We start from the raw sequence: 19,608 nt of genomic DNA on the forward strand, positions 1-19,608 counted from the left end.
ACCTCTTGAATTTTGAACCATGTGGATGTTTTACCTATCCAGAATACAATTCAAATTAGAAAAAATTCTGTTCTAGCCTCTTCCCCAGAATCAATGTCAACTTCGCCTCTCTACAGTTTCCAGAAATCAGGTTCTTTCCCTTTCTGAAAAACCACTATTGCACTTTTCACACTCTACACCCTTGTCCTTGCAGTGATCCTTAAACCTTCCAGGGCCTTCTCCACCTAGAAGAAATTCCTCTTGAACTCAGAGGAGCCAAAAAAAAAAAAAAAAGCTATTAAGACATTTTAAGAATAGGAAAATTTTAATATCACAATTATCACTGGATTACTGTTATTTTTCTTAGGTTTGATAATGGTATCATGATTGTGCAGAAAAACATTCTTAATCTTAGAAGATAATTGATGTTAAAGAATCTGGGATGGGAAGGGCCACGATGTCTACAACTTACATTCACATGGTCCCATGAAAAAAGAAATGTGTATAAATACAGATGTATAGATTAGACAGATATATGGGTGTAATATAGATACATGTCTACATGTAGATATGCAGTTTATAGGGATAAGAGTTAACATGACTAAATGTTAATTGGCAAATCTAGGCAAAGGTTATCTATTGTACTGTTCTCACTTTTCTGTTTATTTCGAAAACAAGTTGAGGGGTAACTTTTTAAAATCCTACTGAAGTTTCCAAAAATTAGCTCAAATGCCACCTCCTCAAAGGGCTCTTCAGGATACATGTTGGGAGAAATGACTCCCTCTTCTGCATTGCGAAGGCACTTTACTTAGGTTCATGATTCAATTGACTGAGCAAAAAAAACCATGGGGCCCCGAGTTCAAGCCCACAAATCTTGGTACCCTCTCACAGACACATCTCTCGGTTCATCCTCACACGTCCCTCCCAGCAAGGCCTAGAATAGGATTAGTACTTAAAGAAAACAGACACTGGGACGGCCAGGTGCAGTGGCTCATGCCTGTAATCCCAGCACTTTGGGAGTCCGAGGCAGGTGGATCATGAGCTCAGGAGTTCAAGACCAGCCTGGCCAACATGGTGAAACCCCATCTCTACTAAAAATACAAAAATTAGCCAGGTAGTGGCGGACGCCTGTAATCCCAGCTACTCAGGAGGCTGAGGCAGAGAATTGCTTGAACCCGGGAGGCAGAGGTTGCACTGAGCCGAGACTGTGCCACTGCACTCCAGCCTGGGCGACAGAGCAGGAGTCTATCTCAAAAAAAAAAAAAAGAAAAGAAAACACACTGGGTGGGAAATGTCCACACCTCAAGAGTGAGCAGGAAGGCCTGAGGTGAGCTTATTAAACTCCTGCCAGGGAGCTGTGAGGGGAACCCTCATTAGGAGGACCAGCCCCAAAACAGAGCTTATTCCCAACGTACCCACTACGGATGCCCTTTTATCTTGGGGTAAGGTTCAAATTTCCCAGAATTCAATGACTAAACTGCTCCACACCTTTTCCTAATTTTCTAAACTTCCATAGACTGAGCAATCACTCAGCCTGCCCTTTCAGACCAAGGGGGCGTATGTTTGAGCACGCATGCGTGTGGGCATGTGCATGTTGACACAGGTCCACTCACTAGGATACATTCTCCACACATTTCCCACCCCGAATACAAACATGAAAGCAGGGCTGTGTCTCTGTAACTCCTCGTTCTTAACCCTACACACAATTCTGCACGTTTAGCATCCAGCCAGAATCCTACAATTCTGACACCATCGTGCTGAGTGATGGGACAGTCCATTACCCCCGTAGGTCAATGGTTCCTCTCTGGATCGTCAACAAGAGGACAGCTATGGAGACATCTGGGGAATACTATGGACACCCTGAAAAGCCCAGCAGACACTTGAGCTTCTGGCTGGGGACCCAGGTGTGGCAAAAGGCAGAAGCAGCAGTCGCTATCTAAGGACATAACTTTATTGGAAACAAAGAGTGGGGTGCAGAAGATGGCTAGGAGTCAGGCTCTGTGGGAGGCAGTGGCTTCTCATCATCAGGGGGACAATCGATGAAGTCGGCCAGCATGGCAGCTGTGTCATCCTGCTCCTTTTAGGCACAAAGATACAAGATTCAGAATAGTCACACACACATACACAGAAGAATGGTTCAGACTGGGCAAACCTCTCCTAAGATAAGCAGCTGCCACCCCTTCTCCCGCCAGCCCCACTTTCTCACCCAAGGAGCCTTCCCTGCCTGGCCCTCTCACCTTTTCCTGGTGAGCTTCGGCCTCTGTCTCTGTCTCCATCTCTTCTTCTGCAGGTGTCTCTGGTGGGGGCTGTACCTTGTCACTCCCATCCTCAGTCTCCTCTTCCAACAGGGTTGGGGGAGCAGAGGGCTCTTCTTCAACAAGCTCCTGGGGAGGGGGCCCTGCCGCAGGGCTTTCCCCTTCCCTCTCCACCTCTCCCTGGGAGGGGAGCACTTCAGGGGCCAGGGTGGGAGCTGTGTCAGCCCCATGCTCCTCCTCTGTCCCTGGCTCCTCCACTTCCAAAAGCAGCCCGGGTTCTGGTTCTGGCTCAGACTGCACCTTTGGGGGAGACTCAGGGGGAGGCAGAGTTGGAGGCAGGGTTGGGGGTGGAGGTCCACCTTCTTCTACCTCCCCTCCTGCTGTGCCAAACTCCAGGTCTTCCACCTCTTCCAATTCTTCTTCCTCCTCCTCATCCTCCTCTTCTTCTTCTTCCTCTAACTCACCTTCTTCTTCCTCAAATTCTTCCTCAAACTCTTCTTCCTCCTCTTCTTCCTCTTCAAAATACTCCTCTTCATCCTCTTCCTCTTCCTCAAAGTCTTCTTCCTCTTCCTCTTCTTCCTCTTCTTCTTCTTCTTCTTCTTCCTCTTCCTCCTCCTCTTCATCACTGCTGTTGATATTAATAACTGTCAAATCCTCTTCCAGGGCTGGGGGTCCTCCCCCACCAGGAGTCCCTTCAGGGACCAACTGGGGTGGAGGGAGCGTCACAGGACCAGGAACAGGCGGGGGCGGAGGTGGGGGTGGCGGGAGAGGCCCTGGGGCTGCAGGAAGTTCTTCAGGCTCCTCCTTGGCTGGCACAGGAGGGGAGGCTGTCGGTGGCCCAGTGGGGGCTATAGGGGGTGGTGTGGCACCTGAGGGTGGTGGGGGTGGCAGGGGGGGAAGCCCCTCGGGCACGATCACCACGCTGTCATCAGAGTCACTTTCCAAGGAGATCTCCACATCAGATGCCTCCTCCTTGTCATAGTGGACAAAGGCTGGTCTGGGCACTCTCCCCCCAAAAGTTTCATCTGGGGGTATAGTAGGTGGGGGAGTCCCACTAGGTGCAAGGATGGGGTCCTCATTTGAGCCTGCCCGGTGGTTCTCAGGGCCAGGAAGAAGCCGGGGAGGGACAGACACTAGGCCTGGGACAGAAAGGCCTAGGTGGTTGGCTGTGGTGGGAGGTCCAGGGCGTGCCGAGGGCACAGGGCCTGCTGAGGGCATGGGGCCTGCTGAGGGCATGGGGCCCGGAGGATGGAAGGGTGGGGCCCTGAAGGGCGATGGGGCCTCAGGAGGGGGAGCTGGGGCAGGTGTGGGGCCGGTGGGGCCCATGGGCTGCAGGGGAGGAACCCGGGGGTGGGTCAGAGCAGCACAGGTCACCAGTGCTTCTGAGCAGAAAGAGGAGACCTGAGGGAAAGAAGAAACGGCAAGTGTGAGCACCAGAAATACTAGGTCTTGGAAACAAGAGACTCCAGGAACCAAAGAGGGGCTTGGCCCGTCACAGTTACCTCAAGGCTATCTTCTCGCTGGCCGAGGGAGAAGGCTTGCAGGGCACAGGCAAGAGGAGGTGGGCAGCGAGGAGAAGGGGCCAGCAGCAGTGCCAGCAGCAGGCAGTAGAGTTCACGGCGGCAGCGGGAGCTCGTGTACGGGGAGCTGCCTAGGACCTCACCCTGCTGTACACCCATGACCAGGGGGAGGACCAGGTCATGCAGTCTCTGAAAAGGATAGAGCACACCTGGAAACATCCCAAGACCACCCAACCCTTCTCCAGAGCCTACTCCCAGGTCTGAATGGACCCACCTCTGGACCACACCCCCCAATGTGTACAGAGCAGGGGCCTCTTCCCCTATCTCCACGGAGACGAGGCTCCACTAACCCTGTGAGTCTCCTCCTTGATGAGAGGCCCACACATGAGGATGGTCCGGCTGAGGCCTGGGGAAGAAGAATGGTGTGTAAAGGGTAGGCTCCCAACAGGACTGACAGCAAGGGCTTCTGAAGCACACAGCCCAAAACGGGCATCAACTCTGCCACTGCCTATCTTGGCCAAGTCATTTAACTTCTCAACTAGAAAATGGGGATCATAAAAGTACCTCTACTGTATAGGGCCACCGACAGTATTTAATTGAGACAATGTAAGTAAAAAATTATAAATTTTATAATTTTGCATTTATATATTTGGGGACAATCGGCTCTCCCCTTCCCATGGGATGGGGTGGCAGACAGTGAAATATATGGGACCCAGAGGAAAGGCATCCATTAACTGCACAGCATCCCACTAGCAACCTGTGGACACGTCAGTGGTTATGATGAGAGCAGGGAGCTCCCCCAGGCAGCCTGCCCTGGGGAGAATGTCAACTTTACAGGGAGAAGCCTTCCCCGCGTGCTAGAACTCTGCCTGATAGAAAGCAGATATGCCAAGGATGTGCTGAACGCAGGAGGAAGCGGAGGCCTTGGAGGGGCAGTGTCAGCTACCAGAGTTCCCGGTCTAACCACAGGACCCGAGGCCGCCTGCAGCCCTGGCAACAGGGTGGCTGCTTGGGCGCCTCCTCCTGGCCTCTCTGCGGGCTTCCGCCTGGCTCTGCATTTCACAGGCACCTTCCCCTTCACCCGCTGTTTGGGGGACCACTTATCACAGTGGACAAAGGCTGGTCTGGGCACTCTCCCCACAAAAGTTTCATCTAAGGGTACAGTAGGTAGGGGAGTCCCACTAGGGGAAAGAATGGGGTCCCATTTGAGCTCCAGTGGTCCAGGGCACAGGCCTCACCCACCTCTGAGTGCAGCCGCACACACGTCGCTGTTGGCATTGCTATCTCCTTTCCGGTGGCTTGGCGGGGCCATAGCTTCCCCCACATCCAGCTTTAGCTTCTTGGGGGCGCTGGGCTTCCCAGTTTGCAAACTCCCATCAGGGCTCCCCCGTGGGCTACGCAGCTGGTGGCAGAGGAAACATAAATCACATCCACAGGCAAACAAGAAGGCAGGACAGCCACAGCAGACAGTGTTTCCTGAGCAGGCACACTTGGTCAAAGGGCACAGGATGAGTCCTAAGATGGAGCCGAGGCTTCCTCACCTTAAGGGCATCAGCTGGCGGGGAGATGTCACTGAGCAGGTGGGTGAGCAGGGCCTCTCCAGAGGCTCCTCCCTGAAGCATTCCCGCCGAGGCCCCACAAACCTGCACCCACAGCTCTAATATCGCATACACCTTGGTCCGAACCGTGCTGTGTCATGAGCAAAGATGGCAGTTATGAATGGGGGGTCAACATGCCAGAAGCCCCAGCCCACCTGCACCCCCTCACCCCCCTCTCCTCTTTATTCCCTTCCTGGATGGTCACCTGTAAGGCCTCTCCTGGCCTGGAGAGAGGGAATCTCTACCGATGCTCCAGGAATTGAGGACCTGGGGAAGCAGGCGGCTGATCAGGATCCCAAAGCGCAAGAGCCGGCTTCCACACCTGAGGCAGAGAAGGAATGTGACCCTCGTTTCTGGCACGCCCTATCCCTTCACCACAGCCAGCCCAATCCCACTCACGCAAGGATGAGTGCAGACAGCAGGTCCAAGGCCTCAAGGTGGATAGAGGGCAGCAGCAGCAGCCGCAGGGGACCATCTCCATGCAAGCTCTGGAAAAAAAGTGGCAGAGATAAAGAGTGGGGGAAGAGAGTGAGAGTCAGAGAGACAGAGACAGGGACAGACTATTTACATATGTACACATAGGTAAGAAACCCAACCCCTGATCTCAGCTCTCCCAACAAAATCAAATCCCTATCCTCTAAAATAGACCCTGGATGGAAGGTAAGAAGGATGGCTGGGCCTCTCAGCAATGACTCAGCTGATCCCCAAATTCACCCTCCCCCAAGGAAGCACTTGCTACACTCTGACAGTGTGCTCCTGTGTCGGGACACACAGAAAGTAATGGTATTTGGACAAAAGTAGGAAGCTGTCTGGGACGACTCCAGGATGACACTGTTTGGGGAGACTCAGGTCCCCAGTACTTTCCTGGTTGCCTGGTATCCTGAGCAAGGGCTATGAAGAGATGACAAATCCCACTTACAATATTCTTGCTACTGACGCTGAGGGTCCGGCAGATGAAATCCAGGATTTCCTGCACAGGGACGGACACGGGAGCTCCAAACTCAGAGCTAAAGAGAATCAGAGCAGGGAGACCCTCAGAGCAGGCTCCCTGGCATAACTCCCACACCCACCTTCATCTCCTTTCTCCTGATGAAGGCGACACTCCCTCATCAATCCCTCCTGCTCCACGCCTCCGCTCCCTCCAATACCCACACACACACCTGAGCATGAGCCCTAGGCAGCGGGCCAGTCCCGAAAACCTCTGCCGAAGCTGGAGAAGGACATGGGCATCACCATCTTCTGAGGACAGCAGCATCTCCACCCCAGGGCCTTCATTCTGCACAGGAGCTAGCAGAAGCACAACTACCCTGTACACTGTCTTTCTTCCATCCCCTCCTCTGTCATTTCTGGTGGACGACCTGCCTGTATTCTAACCCATTTTCCCCAAAAACCAACTGCCCCATGTCTCTGGGCTCCCCTCCTGTTCCTTTCTGCCACGCTTCCTCACCATTGTTCCACTAACTAGCAGCCCTGGTCCCTACCGGTCTCTGCTCCCTCGTACAGGGCCCCCAGCAGGGTGTGCAGTGAGGCCAGCAGACTGTGTAGCTCCTGCTCCCAGCTCTCGGTGTGCTTCAGGCCTTGGGAAAAGCCAGCCCCTAAAGAGGGCAGCCGGGAATAACACTCACAGGCCAACTGCAGGAGAAAGGACAGAAACCTGGTCAGATGGGAATCCAGCCCAGCCACAGAACCCCCAGCCCCACTAACGCCCAAAAGAGATGGAGATCAGAGAGAGCTCTGAGGGAAACCTGAGATGGGACAATGAGGCCGAAGGACCCAGATGGGCATATGAAGGCAGGACAGAAAAGCTGAGGAGGAGCAGCAAGAGACACTCCAGGCTCAGATCCCCAGGCTCTCCCTCTCCCTCCCTGCCCTTTACCTGTTGGAGCTGAGGGCTCAAGGCATCCACCCTAGACAGAAAAAATGAGGCCAGCTTGCCCTGGATGTGGAGGAAAAAAGGAAGAGGCTGGTGAGCCAGCTCTGAGAGCCAGAGATGTACACCCCATCCATTCCCAGCAGCAAACTCTAAGCCCAGGTCTTTTTTTTCCTGTAGACACAAGAAGCAAAGTCCTCTAAGGGGCACGCTTTCATGGTAAAAGACTCCTCAACACCAGCTCTGGTCCTCGGCTTCCTGCTTGGGGGCAAAAAGGGCCTGGCCCTGTCCCACAGAAAGCTGGGCTTCCTCCTTGACAGTTTTTGCAAAATTTTTCCCTCAAGCCAAAAGGACATAGTACTAAAAAACAATCTCCACACTCCAACTTTCTACCAGCTCACACACAAAAACGAGGGTCCAAGCTGGAAGTTAAGACACTAACCAGAGGTATGAGGGCAGGACAAGGTCAAAAAAGAAGGCTGCTAGAGCAGAAGTAAGGCAGCAAGTCTCGGAGTAGCAATCTGTCATTCAGCACTTTCTCTGCCTGCTGTGTGAAGGTGCTAGGGCAGGAGTGTTTAACCTGAGAACCACAATTTAGTTGGATATATAATCATAGGGGGCCTGTGAACATGGATGGGAGAAAAAATTACTCCCACTAGCCTATTTGTAAAATGTAGTGTTTCCTTCACTTATAAATGCAGACAAATAGCCACAATAGTATCAGCAGTACCTGTGACTGTCACTAATAGAATCATTTTCATGTCACATTATAACTGTAACACATCCTGAAATACCATTCACATGCATCACTAATTTGCAATCATAGTCGTTGTAAGACCTGCTTCTAGATCTTATTACTTAACATGTCAATAAAAAAGCACAAGCTGGGTGCAGTAGCTCACGCCTGTAATCCGGGCACTTTGGGAGGTCAAGCCAGGCGGATCACTTGAGCCAAGGAGTTTGAGACCAGTCTGGGCAACATGGAGAAACCCTATCTCTACTAAAAATACAAAAACTTAGCCGGGTGTGGCGGCACATGCCTGTAGTCCCAGCTACTTGGGAGGCTGAGGTGGGAGGACCACCCGAGCCCAGAACCGAGATCACGCCAGTCAGTGTACTCCAGCTTGGGTGACGAGAGTGAGACCCTGTCTCAGAAAGAAAAAAAAAAAGGCCAGGCACGGTGGCTCATACCTGTAATCCCAGCACTTTGGGAGGCTGAGGTGAGCAGATCACGAGGTCAGAAGTTCAAGACCAGCCTGGCCAACATGGTGAAACCTCGTCTCTACTAAAAATACAAAAATTAGCTGGGCACAGTGGTGGGCACCTGTAATCCCAGCTACTTGGGAGGCTGAGGCAGGAGAATTGCTTGAACCCAGGAGGCGGAGGTTGCAGTGAGCCGAGATCATGCCACTGCACTCTAGCCTGGGTGACAGAGCAAGACTCCGTCTCAGAAAAAAAAAAGAATTAGTAAGGACAACAAGACAAGCATATGGAAAAACAATAATCTGGAGCCAACACTGGCAACATACAGAGAAGGGGAAAGAGCAGGCTCCTGTTTTCCCTGAGACATCCTAGTGGTGCACACCTGTAGTCCTAGCTACTTGGGAGACTGATGTGGGAGGATCACTCGAGCCCAGGAGTTCAAGGTTACAGTGAACTACAATCTTAACACTGCACTCCTGGGTCACTAGGCGAGACCCTATCTCCAAAAACGGCTCAAAAAGCTGGACTGAGGCCAACAGAAGCCTGCTTATGTGACTGCAATAAAGCAGTGTATGTTGAAGCGACACGGCTCTAACCACAGGTTACCCTGGCTGACCCATAAAGCAAACCAAAGCAATGAATCCCTTGGAACAGTTCACTCAAAACGCGCACACATACAGCATGTCCTGGGGCTCTTTCAAGAGTGCGTCAGTCTTCCCACCCATTCCGAGGAACTGCTCATCAATGTGGCAAAGAGGAAGTGAGTTCAAGTCTCTGCAGGAATTGACCCCATGGACTCAGAATGCTTGATTCACATCACTTGGGAGCAGGGATCCTGAGCTTGGAGTCTACAATTACCCTGAGAGTATCCGGGGAATGTAACAGAAAACACAGACACTTCAAAACGGCAGTTACCAGTTTTCCTAAGTACTAGTCTGCGAGACTTTCCAAGTGCAAATTGCCCCTGGAGCCTCTGCATAACAGATTCTTATCTGAAGTGCTGGCAGCCGACAAAGCCAAAACCCTCAATACTCTCAACAGAGGGAAGTTCTCCAGACGACCTTTTTTTTTTTTTTTTGAGACAGGGTCTCACTCTGTTACCCAGGCTAGAGTGCAGTGACACGATCTCAGCTCACTGCAACCTCTGCCTCACAGCTTCAGGGGATCTCCTGCCTCAATGTTCCAAGCAGCTGGAACCACAGGCACACACCACCACACCCAGCTAATTTTTTTGTATTTTTGGTAGAGGTAGGGTTTCACCATGTTGGCCAGGCTGATCTCAAACTCCTGGCAGATGACACTTGATTCTTAGGGAAATAAAGGTAAGACACTCCCTGGAAGGACACAGGAACATTTGTTAGTTTGGAAAGGGTACTCGAAATGCAGGGCTTAAGTTCAACTGTCTGACAAAAGGTTGTGAATTATAGATAAATTCTCCTGACTACTCACACTGAAAATAAAAAAGCAACAGCAGAAGAACGCTTAGCATTCTAGTCTCCTTAACTCTTACTATTCACACTTCTACCCTGTTAATTAACACTCAATTTCCCCTCCACTTTCATGGGGGATGCAGGTAGATAAAAATACCTAACAGAGCTGAATCAAAATACACTTTTGCAGTAAAACCAAACCTTTGCTCGGGGACAAACTGCTGGCCTGTGTCATTTGAGAAGTTAACTTACAGAACATTTGACAAGATAACCAGTTTTTACTAAACTTAGTAAAACCTCAGTAAATAACCTCTGCTAATCTTTAATAAAATCGATGAATCACTCCAAATACCTTCTTGACAAAAAGTCCTGCCCTGCCTACCCAAAGATTCTATTAGCTGTGATTAGAGGCATTCGCATGAAAAGAAGGAACCAGCAAGGACACAACCCCACGCTCACTCAGAACGAGCATCTGCTCAGGCATTTTTCAGATACTGCGAGTAACCAGTTACTAACGACACTGCAGGCACCACTCCCCGATGACTGCAGGCACCACTCCCCGATCACTGCAGGCACCACTCCCTGATCACTGCGCTCAGGCCGATGGAACTCTGACTCACAGTCCTTCCCAGGCCAGTGAGCTACACAGCCACTAACAATTGACTAGAGCTGCTATCTGCCCTGGTTTTACAATTACCAGATAATATAACCTTTGGTTACGTCACTTAAGTCCCTCTCAGCTGGTTTTCTCCTCTGTAAAATGCAATGATACAAATTCCACAGAATAATTACAATGATAAAATGAGACAACACATCTTAGACACTCAGGAGAGTGAATGGCACAGTGGGCACCCACTAAAGACCAGTTCCCTTTCCCCCCAAGAGGTTTTACTTTCTTGCTTTGGTCACAGAACCACATTAATCTCACTTTCTCTTTTTTTTTTTTGGAGACGGAGTCTCACTCTGTCACCCAGGCTGGAGTACAGTGGCGCGATCTTGGCTCACCGCAACCTCCACCTCCTGGGTCCAAGCAATTCTCCTGCCTCAGCCTCCCAAGTAGCTGGGACTACAGGCACACACCGCCACGCCCGGCTAATCTTTTGTATTTTAGTAGAGGCGAGCTTTCACTGTGTTACCCAGGCTGGTCTCAAACTCCTGAGCTAATGCAATCCGCCCACCTTGGCCTCCCAAAGTGCTGGGATTACAGGCATGAGCCACCACGCCTGGCCTCATAATCTCACTTTCAAGACAACCTGAATAGCAAACTCCCCCCTGACTAACAATACTAATGGCAAATACAGTTAACTCCACCAGTTAAACAAAAAAAATTACTAATTTGCCACAAATTCCAGCTCTCTAGAGATTTGTGTTTCCATCTGAGTAAGCAGGTGTCCAATCGTTTGTCAAACCAATGGTGAATATAACAAAATAAGAGAACATTTAATCTACAGGGGAACACCTACTTGTTCTTAGATATAGTTGGCATCCAATTAAACTGCAAACAACAAATGTGCCAATTACAAATGGCCCTTTAACTGTGACTGCTTAGGTAGAATTTGTAAACCATTCATGTTTGCTATTGTATCTCCTTAAAAACAAAACTGTAATTCTTCTCCTGACCTCCTCCATCATCTGACCCACACACACCCTGACCCGCCTGTCTGACCTACTAAAGCTCTTTTGTAGTCACCTTGTATGTGCCATGACAACTGGTAGGAAGGGGTCAGGAAGCGACAGAGGGAGTTTAAACAGGAATATACGCAGAAAGAAGTGTTGGGGCAATTGTCCTAGGGAAGTGATGTGTCAGGAAGCATTCCCAGAGAAAATTACAAGACCTTCAAGAATAAAGTAAGGGCTGGGTGCGCAGGTGGCTCATGCCTGTAATCCCAACACTTTGGGAGGCTGAGACGGGAGGATCACATGGGGCCAGGAGTTCAAGACCAGCCTGGCCAACATGGTGATACCTTGTCTCTACTAAAAATATAAAAGTTAGCTGGGCGTGGTGGCATATGTCGGTAATCTCAGCTACTCGGAGGCTAAGGCTTGAGAATCACTTGGAACCTGGGAGGTGGAGCTTGCAGTGAGCCGATATCACGCCACTGCACTCCAGTCTGGGCGACAGAGACTCTCTCAAAAAAAATAAAATGGCCAAGCGCAGTAGCTAATGCCTGTAATCCCAGAACTTTGGGAGGTCAAGGCGGGCGATCACGAGGTCAAGAGATCGAGACCATCCTGGCCAACATGGTGAAACCCCATCTCTACTAAAAATACAAAAATTAGCTGGGCGTGGTAGTATGCACCCGCAGTCCCAGCTACTCAGGAGGCTGAGGCAGGACAATTGCTTGAACCCAGGAGGCGGAGGTTGCAATGAGCCAAGATCACGCCACTGCACTCCAGCCTGGCAACAGAGTGAGACTCCATCTCAAAAAAAATTAATAAAATAAGATATGATGTGAATTGGTTGAACATTAAAAATTAAAAAAAATAAAATAAAAGAATAAAGTAAGATAGAAAGGGGGCCAGGCACAGTGGCTCACACCTGTAATCCCAGCACTTTGAGAAGCTGAGGCAGGAGGATCACTTGAGGTCAGGAGTTCAAGACCAGCCTGGGTAACATGGCAAGACCCCCTACAAAAAATTTAATAATCAGCTGGGCGTGGTGGTACATGCCTTAGTCCCAGCTACTTGGGAAGCTGAGGTGGGAGAATTGCTTGAGCCCAGGAGGTCAAGGCTACAGTGAGCCAAGTGTGTGCCACTGCACCCCAGCCTGGACAACAGAGTAAGACCCTGTCTCAAAAAAAAGACAAAGTGGTAGAAAAGTGGGCAGGGCATTTTAAGAGATACAGAAAAGGCAAGGCAGAAAAAGGAAGGAGCCCATGGTTCAGAGTCTGGCTTAGGCGTCAAACAGATACAGGTTCCAGTGCCTGCTGATCTTAGCAAGTTCTCGATTCCAATTTCTTTGGAAAAACGAGGATTAAATGAGGTAAGTGCTACAAAGTGGTAGAAGTGTACTTGTGGAGATAGGTAACTTTAAAGGATAATCAGAAGATAGGTGCTTAGGAATCTCAGGACAGGAATCTGAGGTAAGAGCTCTCAAGGCTTACACTGGTGGGGAGAAGAGTGCATAAATACTTACTTTGAGAGAACCACAAGCCCGAGGGAAATAGGTCATACAAGCCTTCATTCCTTCCAATGCTGACTGCTCACACTGTAGGAAAAACAAAGGGAGAAACGAGAGGCTGAGAGCACCATGTCACCATATTCCATCTCCCCCAGCACCCCACAAGGGCCCTTCTCCAGAAATCACTTTTTCTTGGCCCCTCCCTCTTCTCGCTTCTTCAATCCTATTCCCCAGTCACTTCCATCAAACAATTAAACAGTGTGTGAAGGTGAGGACTGCGAGGTGCCATGGGGAAGGGCCCAGGGAGACATCTCACCTCTGGCCTGAGGCCCAGCAGGGAGGTGAGAAGGCCAGGGAGGTGGTTCATGGAGATGTCCCGGAACAGTGCAGGCAGTTGGGCTGCATATCGGAGGAGGTCCCTCAGGACAGCCACGGCCAGCTCCATTGTGGCAGGCGGGTCCTGGGTCTAAAGAAAAAATAATCTCTCATGCTTCCAGCCTCACCTTAATCACCAAAGAGCAGCAGGAGAAAATACAAGCATTCTGAGAAATGCCACGGTTAATGTCAGTATGACCATCCAAGCCACTACCTGGCAGAAAAGAGGGTATGGAGACATGGATACTGTGTTTACATTTTACTATTAAGGGTATCTGGGGTCCTAGGAATTTGTGTGGGTGAAAAAAAGAGTAACAAAGCTATACCTTAAAGACCTGATTAACTGAAGAGTTTTCTTTTTTTTTTTTTTTGAGACGGAGTCTTGCTCTGTCGCCCAGGCTGGAGCGCAGTGGCGCGATCTCGGCTCACTCCAAGCTCCGCCTCCCAGGTTCACGCCATTCTCCTGCTTCAGCCTCCCGAGTAGCTAAGACTACAAGTGCCTGCCACCACGCCCGGCTAATTTTTTGTATTTTTAGTAGAGACGGGGTTTCACCACGTTAGCCAGGATGGTCTCGATCTCCTGACCTCGTGATTTGCCCGCCTTGGCCTCCCAAAGTGCTGGGATTACAGGTGTGAGCCACTGTGCCCGGCCGAGTTTTCTTTTTTTTTTTGAGACAGAGTCTTGCTCTGTCCCCCAGGGTGGAATGCACTGGGGCAATCTCAGCTCACTGCAACCTCTGACTCCTGGGTTCAAGCAATTCTCATACCTTAGCCTCCTGAGTAGCTGGGATTATAGGCATGGACCATCACGCCTGGCTAATTTTTGTATTTTTAGTAGAGATGGGGTTTTGCCACATTGGCCAGGCTGGTCTTGAACCCTGGGAGTCAAGTGATCCACCCACCTCAGACTCCCAAAGTGCTAGGATTACAGGCGTGAGCCACGGTGCCCAGCCTTTCTTTTTTTTGAGACAGGGTCTCACTCTGTCATCCAGGCTGGAGTGCACTGGTGCAGCAATCTCGGCTCACCGCAGCCCTGGAAAGATTTTCCGATGATCTCATACTAATGTTCCCTGCTAGAAAGGGAGAAGAGCACTTTTCAGACTGAAAAATAAGCCTCAGCCATAACAAAACTGCGCCATCTCTTCGAGGTTGCTGCTAGCTGGCTCAAACCCACCCTGGAACCCATGGAGAAAAAACAATTTGAATTTAAAAGGACTTCCTTAGAAAATTAATATGTATCTAAGGAAAAAACATCCAGCATATATCTCCTGCTAGAAGAGAGGAGGCCATGCGTCAAAAAAAGAGAATAGTTATGAAGCAAAAACAGGCAGGCCTACCAACGACACACAGGCCCTCATCACTGTCCAGTCACCCTACCACATCTCTCTGGTTAACTCTCCTAATTAAGTTTCCTCCTCCAACTTCCAAATCGCTGCTTCTCCCACCACTGGCACCTCTGTTTGACCTTGCCCATAACTTCACAGAAAAAACTGAAGCCCAGAGATAATTACAAGTAACTATAAAAACAGCAATTAGTTTTGCACCAACCTAATAAAACAGCCTTCGCTTCCCACTCCCAAACCTCGAAATTTCATCTTCATCCTACCCACCCTCTCCTGCCCTCTTCCTACCCAAAGACAGTGCCTCCGCTGTGCTTTCAATACCATCTTCCTCTCAATACTATCCCCTCCCTTCCTCTCAGAACCTTACACTGTCACTCGCTTTATCTCTCTTGAATTTCTAACCAGTCCCCATCACATGGACTCTTCCCACTGACATTTATACAGCTCAAGTCTCTCCCATCTTAAAAAAATCTTGTCTTTTTTATTTTACTTATTTATTTTGAGACGGAGTTTCCTTCTGTAGCCCAGGCTGGAGTGCAGTGGTGTGATCTTGGCTCACTGCAACCTCCGCCTCCTGGGTCCTGGTTCAATTGATTCTCCTGCCTCAGCCTCCCTCATAGCTGGGATTACAGGCACATGCCACCATGCCCAGTTAATTTTTGTATTTTTAGTAGAGACGGGGTTTCACCATGTTGGCCAGACTGGTCTTGAACTCCTGACCTCGTTATCTGCCTGCCTCAGCCTCCCAAAGTGCTGGGATTACAGGTGTGAGCCACCGAAAAAGTCTTTTCTTTAGCCCATACTTCACTTGCCAAATCCCAGTAATCACCCAATTTCTCTCCATCATTGTTAGAGCCCAGCATCTCCAAAAGATTTCCCATCTTCCCTCCTTCCATTTCCCTTCTCCCATTTGCTTCTTATTCCATGCCAGTCTGGCTTCAGCGTCCACTGCTCCAGCAAAACCACTCTCACTATGGTCTTACCACCCATGCTGCTAATCTGATCAACAATTCTCAGTCTGCGTCTGTCCCACCTCAGGAGGCACACACAGAAATAACTCCTCCCTCATCCTTCAAGTAGTCTTCGCTTGGCCCCCTCCAGCCCGCAATCCTGGTTATCTTCTTCTTTCTGTTGGCCTGTCTCAGTCTCCTTGGTCAGTTCGTCTTCCTCTGCCTGACCATTAAGTGTGGTGTGCTTTAAAATCCAGTCTATAAAAGGGCTCATTTTGATAATCTCATCCTCAGCTTCAACTGCCATCTAAACACTGAAGACTCTTCCCCCTAGTAAGATGCCAGGCCGGGCACGGTAGCACATGCCTGTAATCCCAACACTTTGGGAGGCCAAGGTGGGAGGACTGCTTGAGCCCAGAAGTTCGAGACCAGCCTGGACAATATAGCAAGAACCCATCTGTACAAAAAATTTTTTTTAATTAGCGGGGGGTGGTGGTACACGCCTGTAGTCCCAGCTATTGCTGGGGGCGGTGGGGGGTACTGATGTGAGCACCAGAGGTCAAGGCTGCAGTGAGCCATGATCACACCACTATATTCTAGCCCAGGTGACAAAATGAAACCATGTCTTTAAAAAAAAAAAGAACATAAAAAGGGCTGGGCTTGGTGGCTCACACCTGTAATCCCAGCACTTTGGAAGGCTAAGGTGGGTGGATCACTTGAGGTCAGGAGTTCAAGACCAGCCTGCTGGCCAACATGGTGAAACCCTGTCTCTACTAAAAATACAAAAATTAGCCAGGTGTGGTGATGGGCACCTGTAATCCCAGCTACTCAGGAGGCTGAGGCAGAAAAATCGTTTGAACCCGGGAGGCGGAGGTTGCAGTGAGCCGAGACCGCGCCACTGCACTCCAGCCTGGGCCACAGAGCGAGACTCCACCTCAAAAAAAAAAAAAAAAGCCAGCTAAAGCCTCCACCCACTGAACCATCAGAGCTACACTGAGATGCCTGGCCACTTCCACTGATGCCAGATCAGGGGGATAGTTACTAACGGTGCTTCTACTGAATGCTCAAGGCCGCAGTCATGGTATTTTCTTCCCACACATCCAAACCTGTCTTCCAATGTTCAGGAATCCAGAAGTCACCCTGGACATGTGTTCTACTTGATGCTAATCTGTCCTCAGCATCTGCCACTCTGACACTAAATCTCTCTCAAATCTATATCGTTCTCATCAGTTCTACTGCCACAACCCTAGTCCAAGCTACTATGAATGTTCTCCTAGATTACTTTAGCAGCCATCTACCTAGTCTTTCTGCTTCCAATCTGTTCCTTTCTAATCCATTTTCCACAGGCAGCCGGAGATATATTTTCTTTCTTTTTCTTTCTTTTTTGAGATGGAGTCTTGCTCTGTCACCCAGGCTGGAGTGCAGTGGCGCGATCTCGGCTCACTGCAACCTCCACCTCCCGGGTTAAAGCAATTCTCCCTCCTCGGCCTCGCAAGTAGCAGGGATTACAGGCGCCCGCCACCATGCCTGGCTAATTTTTGTATTTTTAGTAGAAACAGGGTTTCACCATGTTGCCCAGGCTGGTCTCGAACTCCTGACCTCAGGTGATCCGCCCACCTCAGCCTCCCAAAGTGCTGGGATTACAAGCGTGAGCCACCACGCCTGGCCTCAGAGAGATACTTTCAATCACCACCACCACCTCCTCATCGCTGCTTAAAACCTTCCATGAGTTGCCACTACTCCAAGAATAAAAGCCAAAATCCTTAGCATGGTCTATAAGGCCATACACAACTTGGTCCCCAGTCTCCCTATCTCCCCAGCCACATCTCATCAATTCTAGCCACATGCTGGAATTCTTCAAGCAGGCCACGCTCCTCTTCTCTCACAGCTTTGGCACATTAGAACACTCTCTTAACCCAATTAACTCCTATTGATCAGTTCAGAAAAGCTCTCCCTGGACTGCTGGCCCTGATCACAACTACCCATACCACCCCAGCTGAAGTCAGATTCTCCTGTTACATGTTTTCTGAGAACTATAGTCTTTACCTCCACAGCACCTACCTCGGTTTATCACTTCACATTCATTTATATAATTATTCAATTGAAGTATCTTCGCTGGGCGTGGTGGCTCACGCCTGTAATCCAAGCACTTTGGGAGGCCGAGGCGGGCGGATCACGAGGTCAGGAGATCGAGATCATCCTGACTAACACAGTGAAACCCCATCTCTACTAAAACTACAAAAAATTAGCCAAGTGTGGTGGTGGGAGCCTGTAGTCCTAGCTACTTGGGAGGCTGAGGCAGGAGAATCACTGGAACCTGGGAGGCGGAGGTTGCAGTGAGCCAAGATCATGCCACTGCACTCCAGCCTAGGCGACACAAGACTCCATCTCAAAAAAAAAAGTATCTTCAACTAGAACAGGAATCAGTAAATGATGGTCTATGGGTGCCTGTTTTTGCATGGCCCACAAACTAAGAATGGCTTTTACATTTTAAAGGATTGGAAAATAAACAATATACAATAGAAACTATATGTGCTTCACAAAGCATAAACATTTCCTATTTGTAAACATTTACTTCATAGAAAAAGTGCTAGACTCTGAGCACCAAGAAAGCAGGGCCCATGTACATCTCACTGTCTCCCAAGAGCTTGGTACACTGCCTGCTATATGTGCTCAGAAAATGCTTGTTAAATAACTAAGTGGAGATGTTATCAAAGGATGTAAAAGTAGGGGAAAAAATTAAAACGTTAAAAGAGCAACAAAGTATGACAAACGCACAACCAACCTTATACTGAACAGGAAAAAGTTGAAAGCATTCCCCTTGAGAACTGGAACAAGACAAGGATGCCCACTTTCACCACTTCTATTCAACATAGCACTGGAAGTCCTAGCCAGAGCAATCAGACAAGAGAAAGAAATAAAGGGCATCTAGGCCAGGCACAGTGGCTCACACCTGTAACCCTAGCACTCAGGGAGGCCGAGGCAGTCAGATCACTTGAGGTCAGGAGTTCGAGACCAGCCTGGCCAACATGGCGAAACCCTATCTTTACTAAAAATACAAAAATTAGCCGGGCGGGGTGGCAGGCACCTGTAATCCCGGCTACCTGGGAGGCTGAGGCAGAAGAATTGCTTGAACCCAGGAGGCAGAGGTTGCAGTGAGCCAAGACTGCGCCACTGCACTACAGCCTGGGCAACAGAATGAGAGGCTCCATCTAAAAGAAAAAAAAAAAAAAAAAAGGAAGAAAGGAAGAAATAAAGGACATCTAAATCGGTAAGGGGAAGTCAAACTGTCGCTATTCACCAGTGATATGATCATATACGTAGAAAACCCTAAAGACTCATCCAGAAAGCTCCTAGATCTAATAAATGAAGCCAGTAAAGTTGCAGGATACAAAATCAATGTATACACATCAGCAGCACTGCTATACACCATCAGCAACCAAGCTGAGAATAAAATCAAGAACTCAGCCACTTTTACAACAGTAGCAAAAAATAAAATAAAATACTTAGGAATACACCTAACCAAGGAGATGAAAGATGAAAGACCTCTATAAGGAAAAACTACAAAACACTGCTGAAAGAAATCACAGACGACACAAACAAATGGAAACACATCCATGCTCATGGATAGGTAGAATCAATATTGTGAAAATGGCCATACTGCCAAAAGCAATCTACAAATTCAATGCAATTCCCACCAAAATACCACCATCATTCTTCATAGAACTAGAAAAAACAATGCAAAAATTCATATGGAACCAAAAAAGATCCCACAAAGCCAAAGCAAGGCTAAGCAAAAAGAACAAATCTGGACGCATCACATTACCTGACTTCAAAATATACTACAAGGCTACAGTTACCAAAACAGCATGATACTGATATAAAAATAGGCACATAGACCAATGGAACAGAAGCGAGAACCCAGATATAAAGCCAAATACTTACACCCAACTGATCTTCAACA

The 19,608-nt window shown here is 49.2% G+C and overlaps 1 protein-coding gene across 1 annotated transcript in view; it reads right to left on the minus strand.

Moving 5' to 3' along the window:
* Window positions 1-1,916: 1,916 nt before the first annotated feature.
* The window catches only part of PELP1 (proline, glutamate and leucine rich protein 1), a 33,312-nt gene continuing 15,620 nt past the window's right edge, over window positions 1,917-19,608 (minus strand). Inside the window, exons 4-17 of the mRNA XM_054459333.2 lie at window positions 13,293-13,442; window positions 12,992-13,063; window positions 7,229-7,288; window positions 6,834-6,984; window positions 6,513-6,639; window positions 6,272-6,359; window positions 5,752-5,840; window positions 5,558-5,674; window positions 5,296-5,443; window positions 4,997-5,156; window positions 4,105-4,160; window positions 3,737-3,943; window positions 2,217-3,635; window positions 1,917-2,056 (exon numbers count right to left, since the gene is read on the minus strand). Coding sequence (XP_054315308.2) covers window positions 1,964-2,056; window positions 2,217-3,635; window positions 3,737-3,943; window positions 4,105-4,160; window positions 4,997-5,156; window positions 5,296-5,443; window positions 5,558-5,674; window positions 5,752-5,840; window positions 6,272-6,359; window positions 6,513-6,639; window positions 6,834-6,984; window positions 7,229-7,288; window positions 12,992-13,063; window positions 13,293-13,442 — 2,937 coding nt within the window. The 3' untranslated portion in view covers window positions 1,917-1,963. The remainder of the gene's footprint in view (window positions 2,057-2,216; window positions 3,636-3,736; window positions 3,944-4,104; window positions 4,161-4,996; window positions 5,157-5,295; window positions 5,444-5,557; window positions 5,675-5,751; window positions 5,841-6,271; window positions 6,360-6,512; window positions 6,640-6,833; window positions 6,985-7,228; window positions 7,289-12,991; window positions 13,064-13,292; window positions 13,443-19,608) is intronic.

This window comes from Pongo pygmaeus, chromosome 19 (genome assembly GCF_028885625.2).
Source record: "Pongo pygmaeus isolate AG05252 chromosome 19, NHGRI_mPonPyg2-v2.0_pri, whole genome shotgun sequence".
Taxonomy (NCBI): Eukaryota; Metazoa; Chordata; class Mammalia; order Primates; family Hominidae; genus Pongo; species Pongo pygmaeus.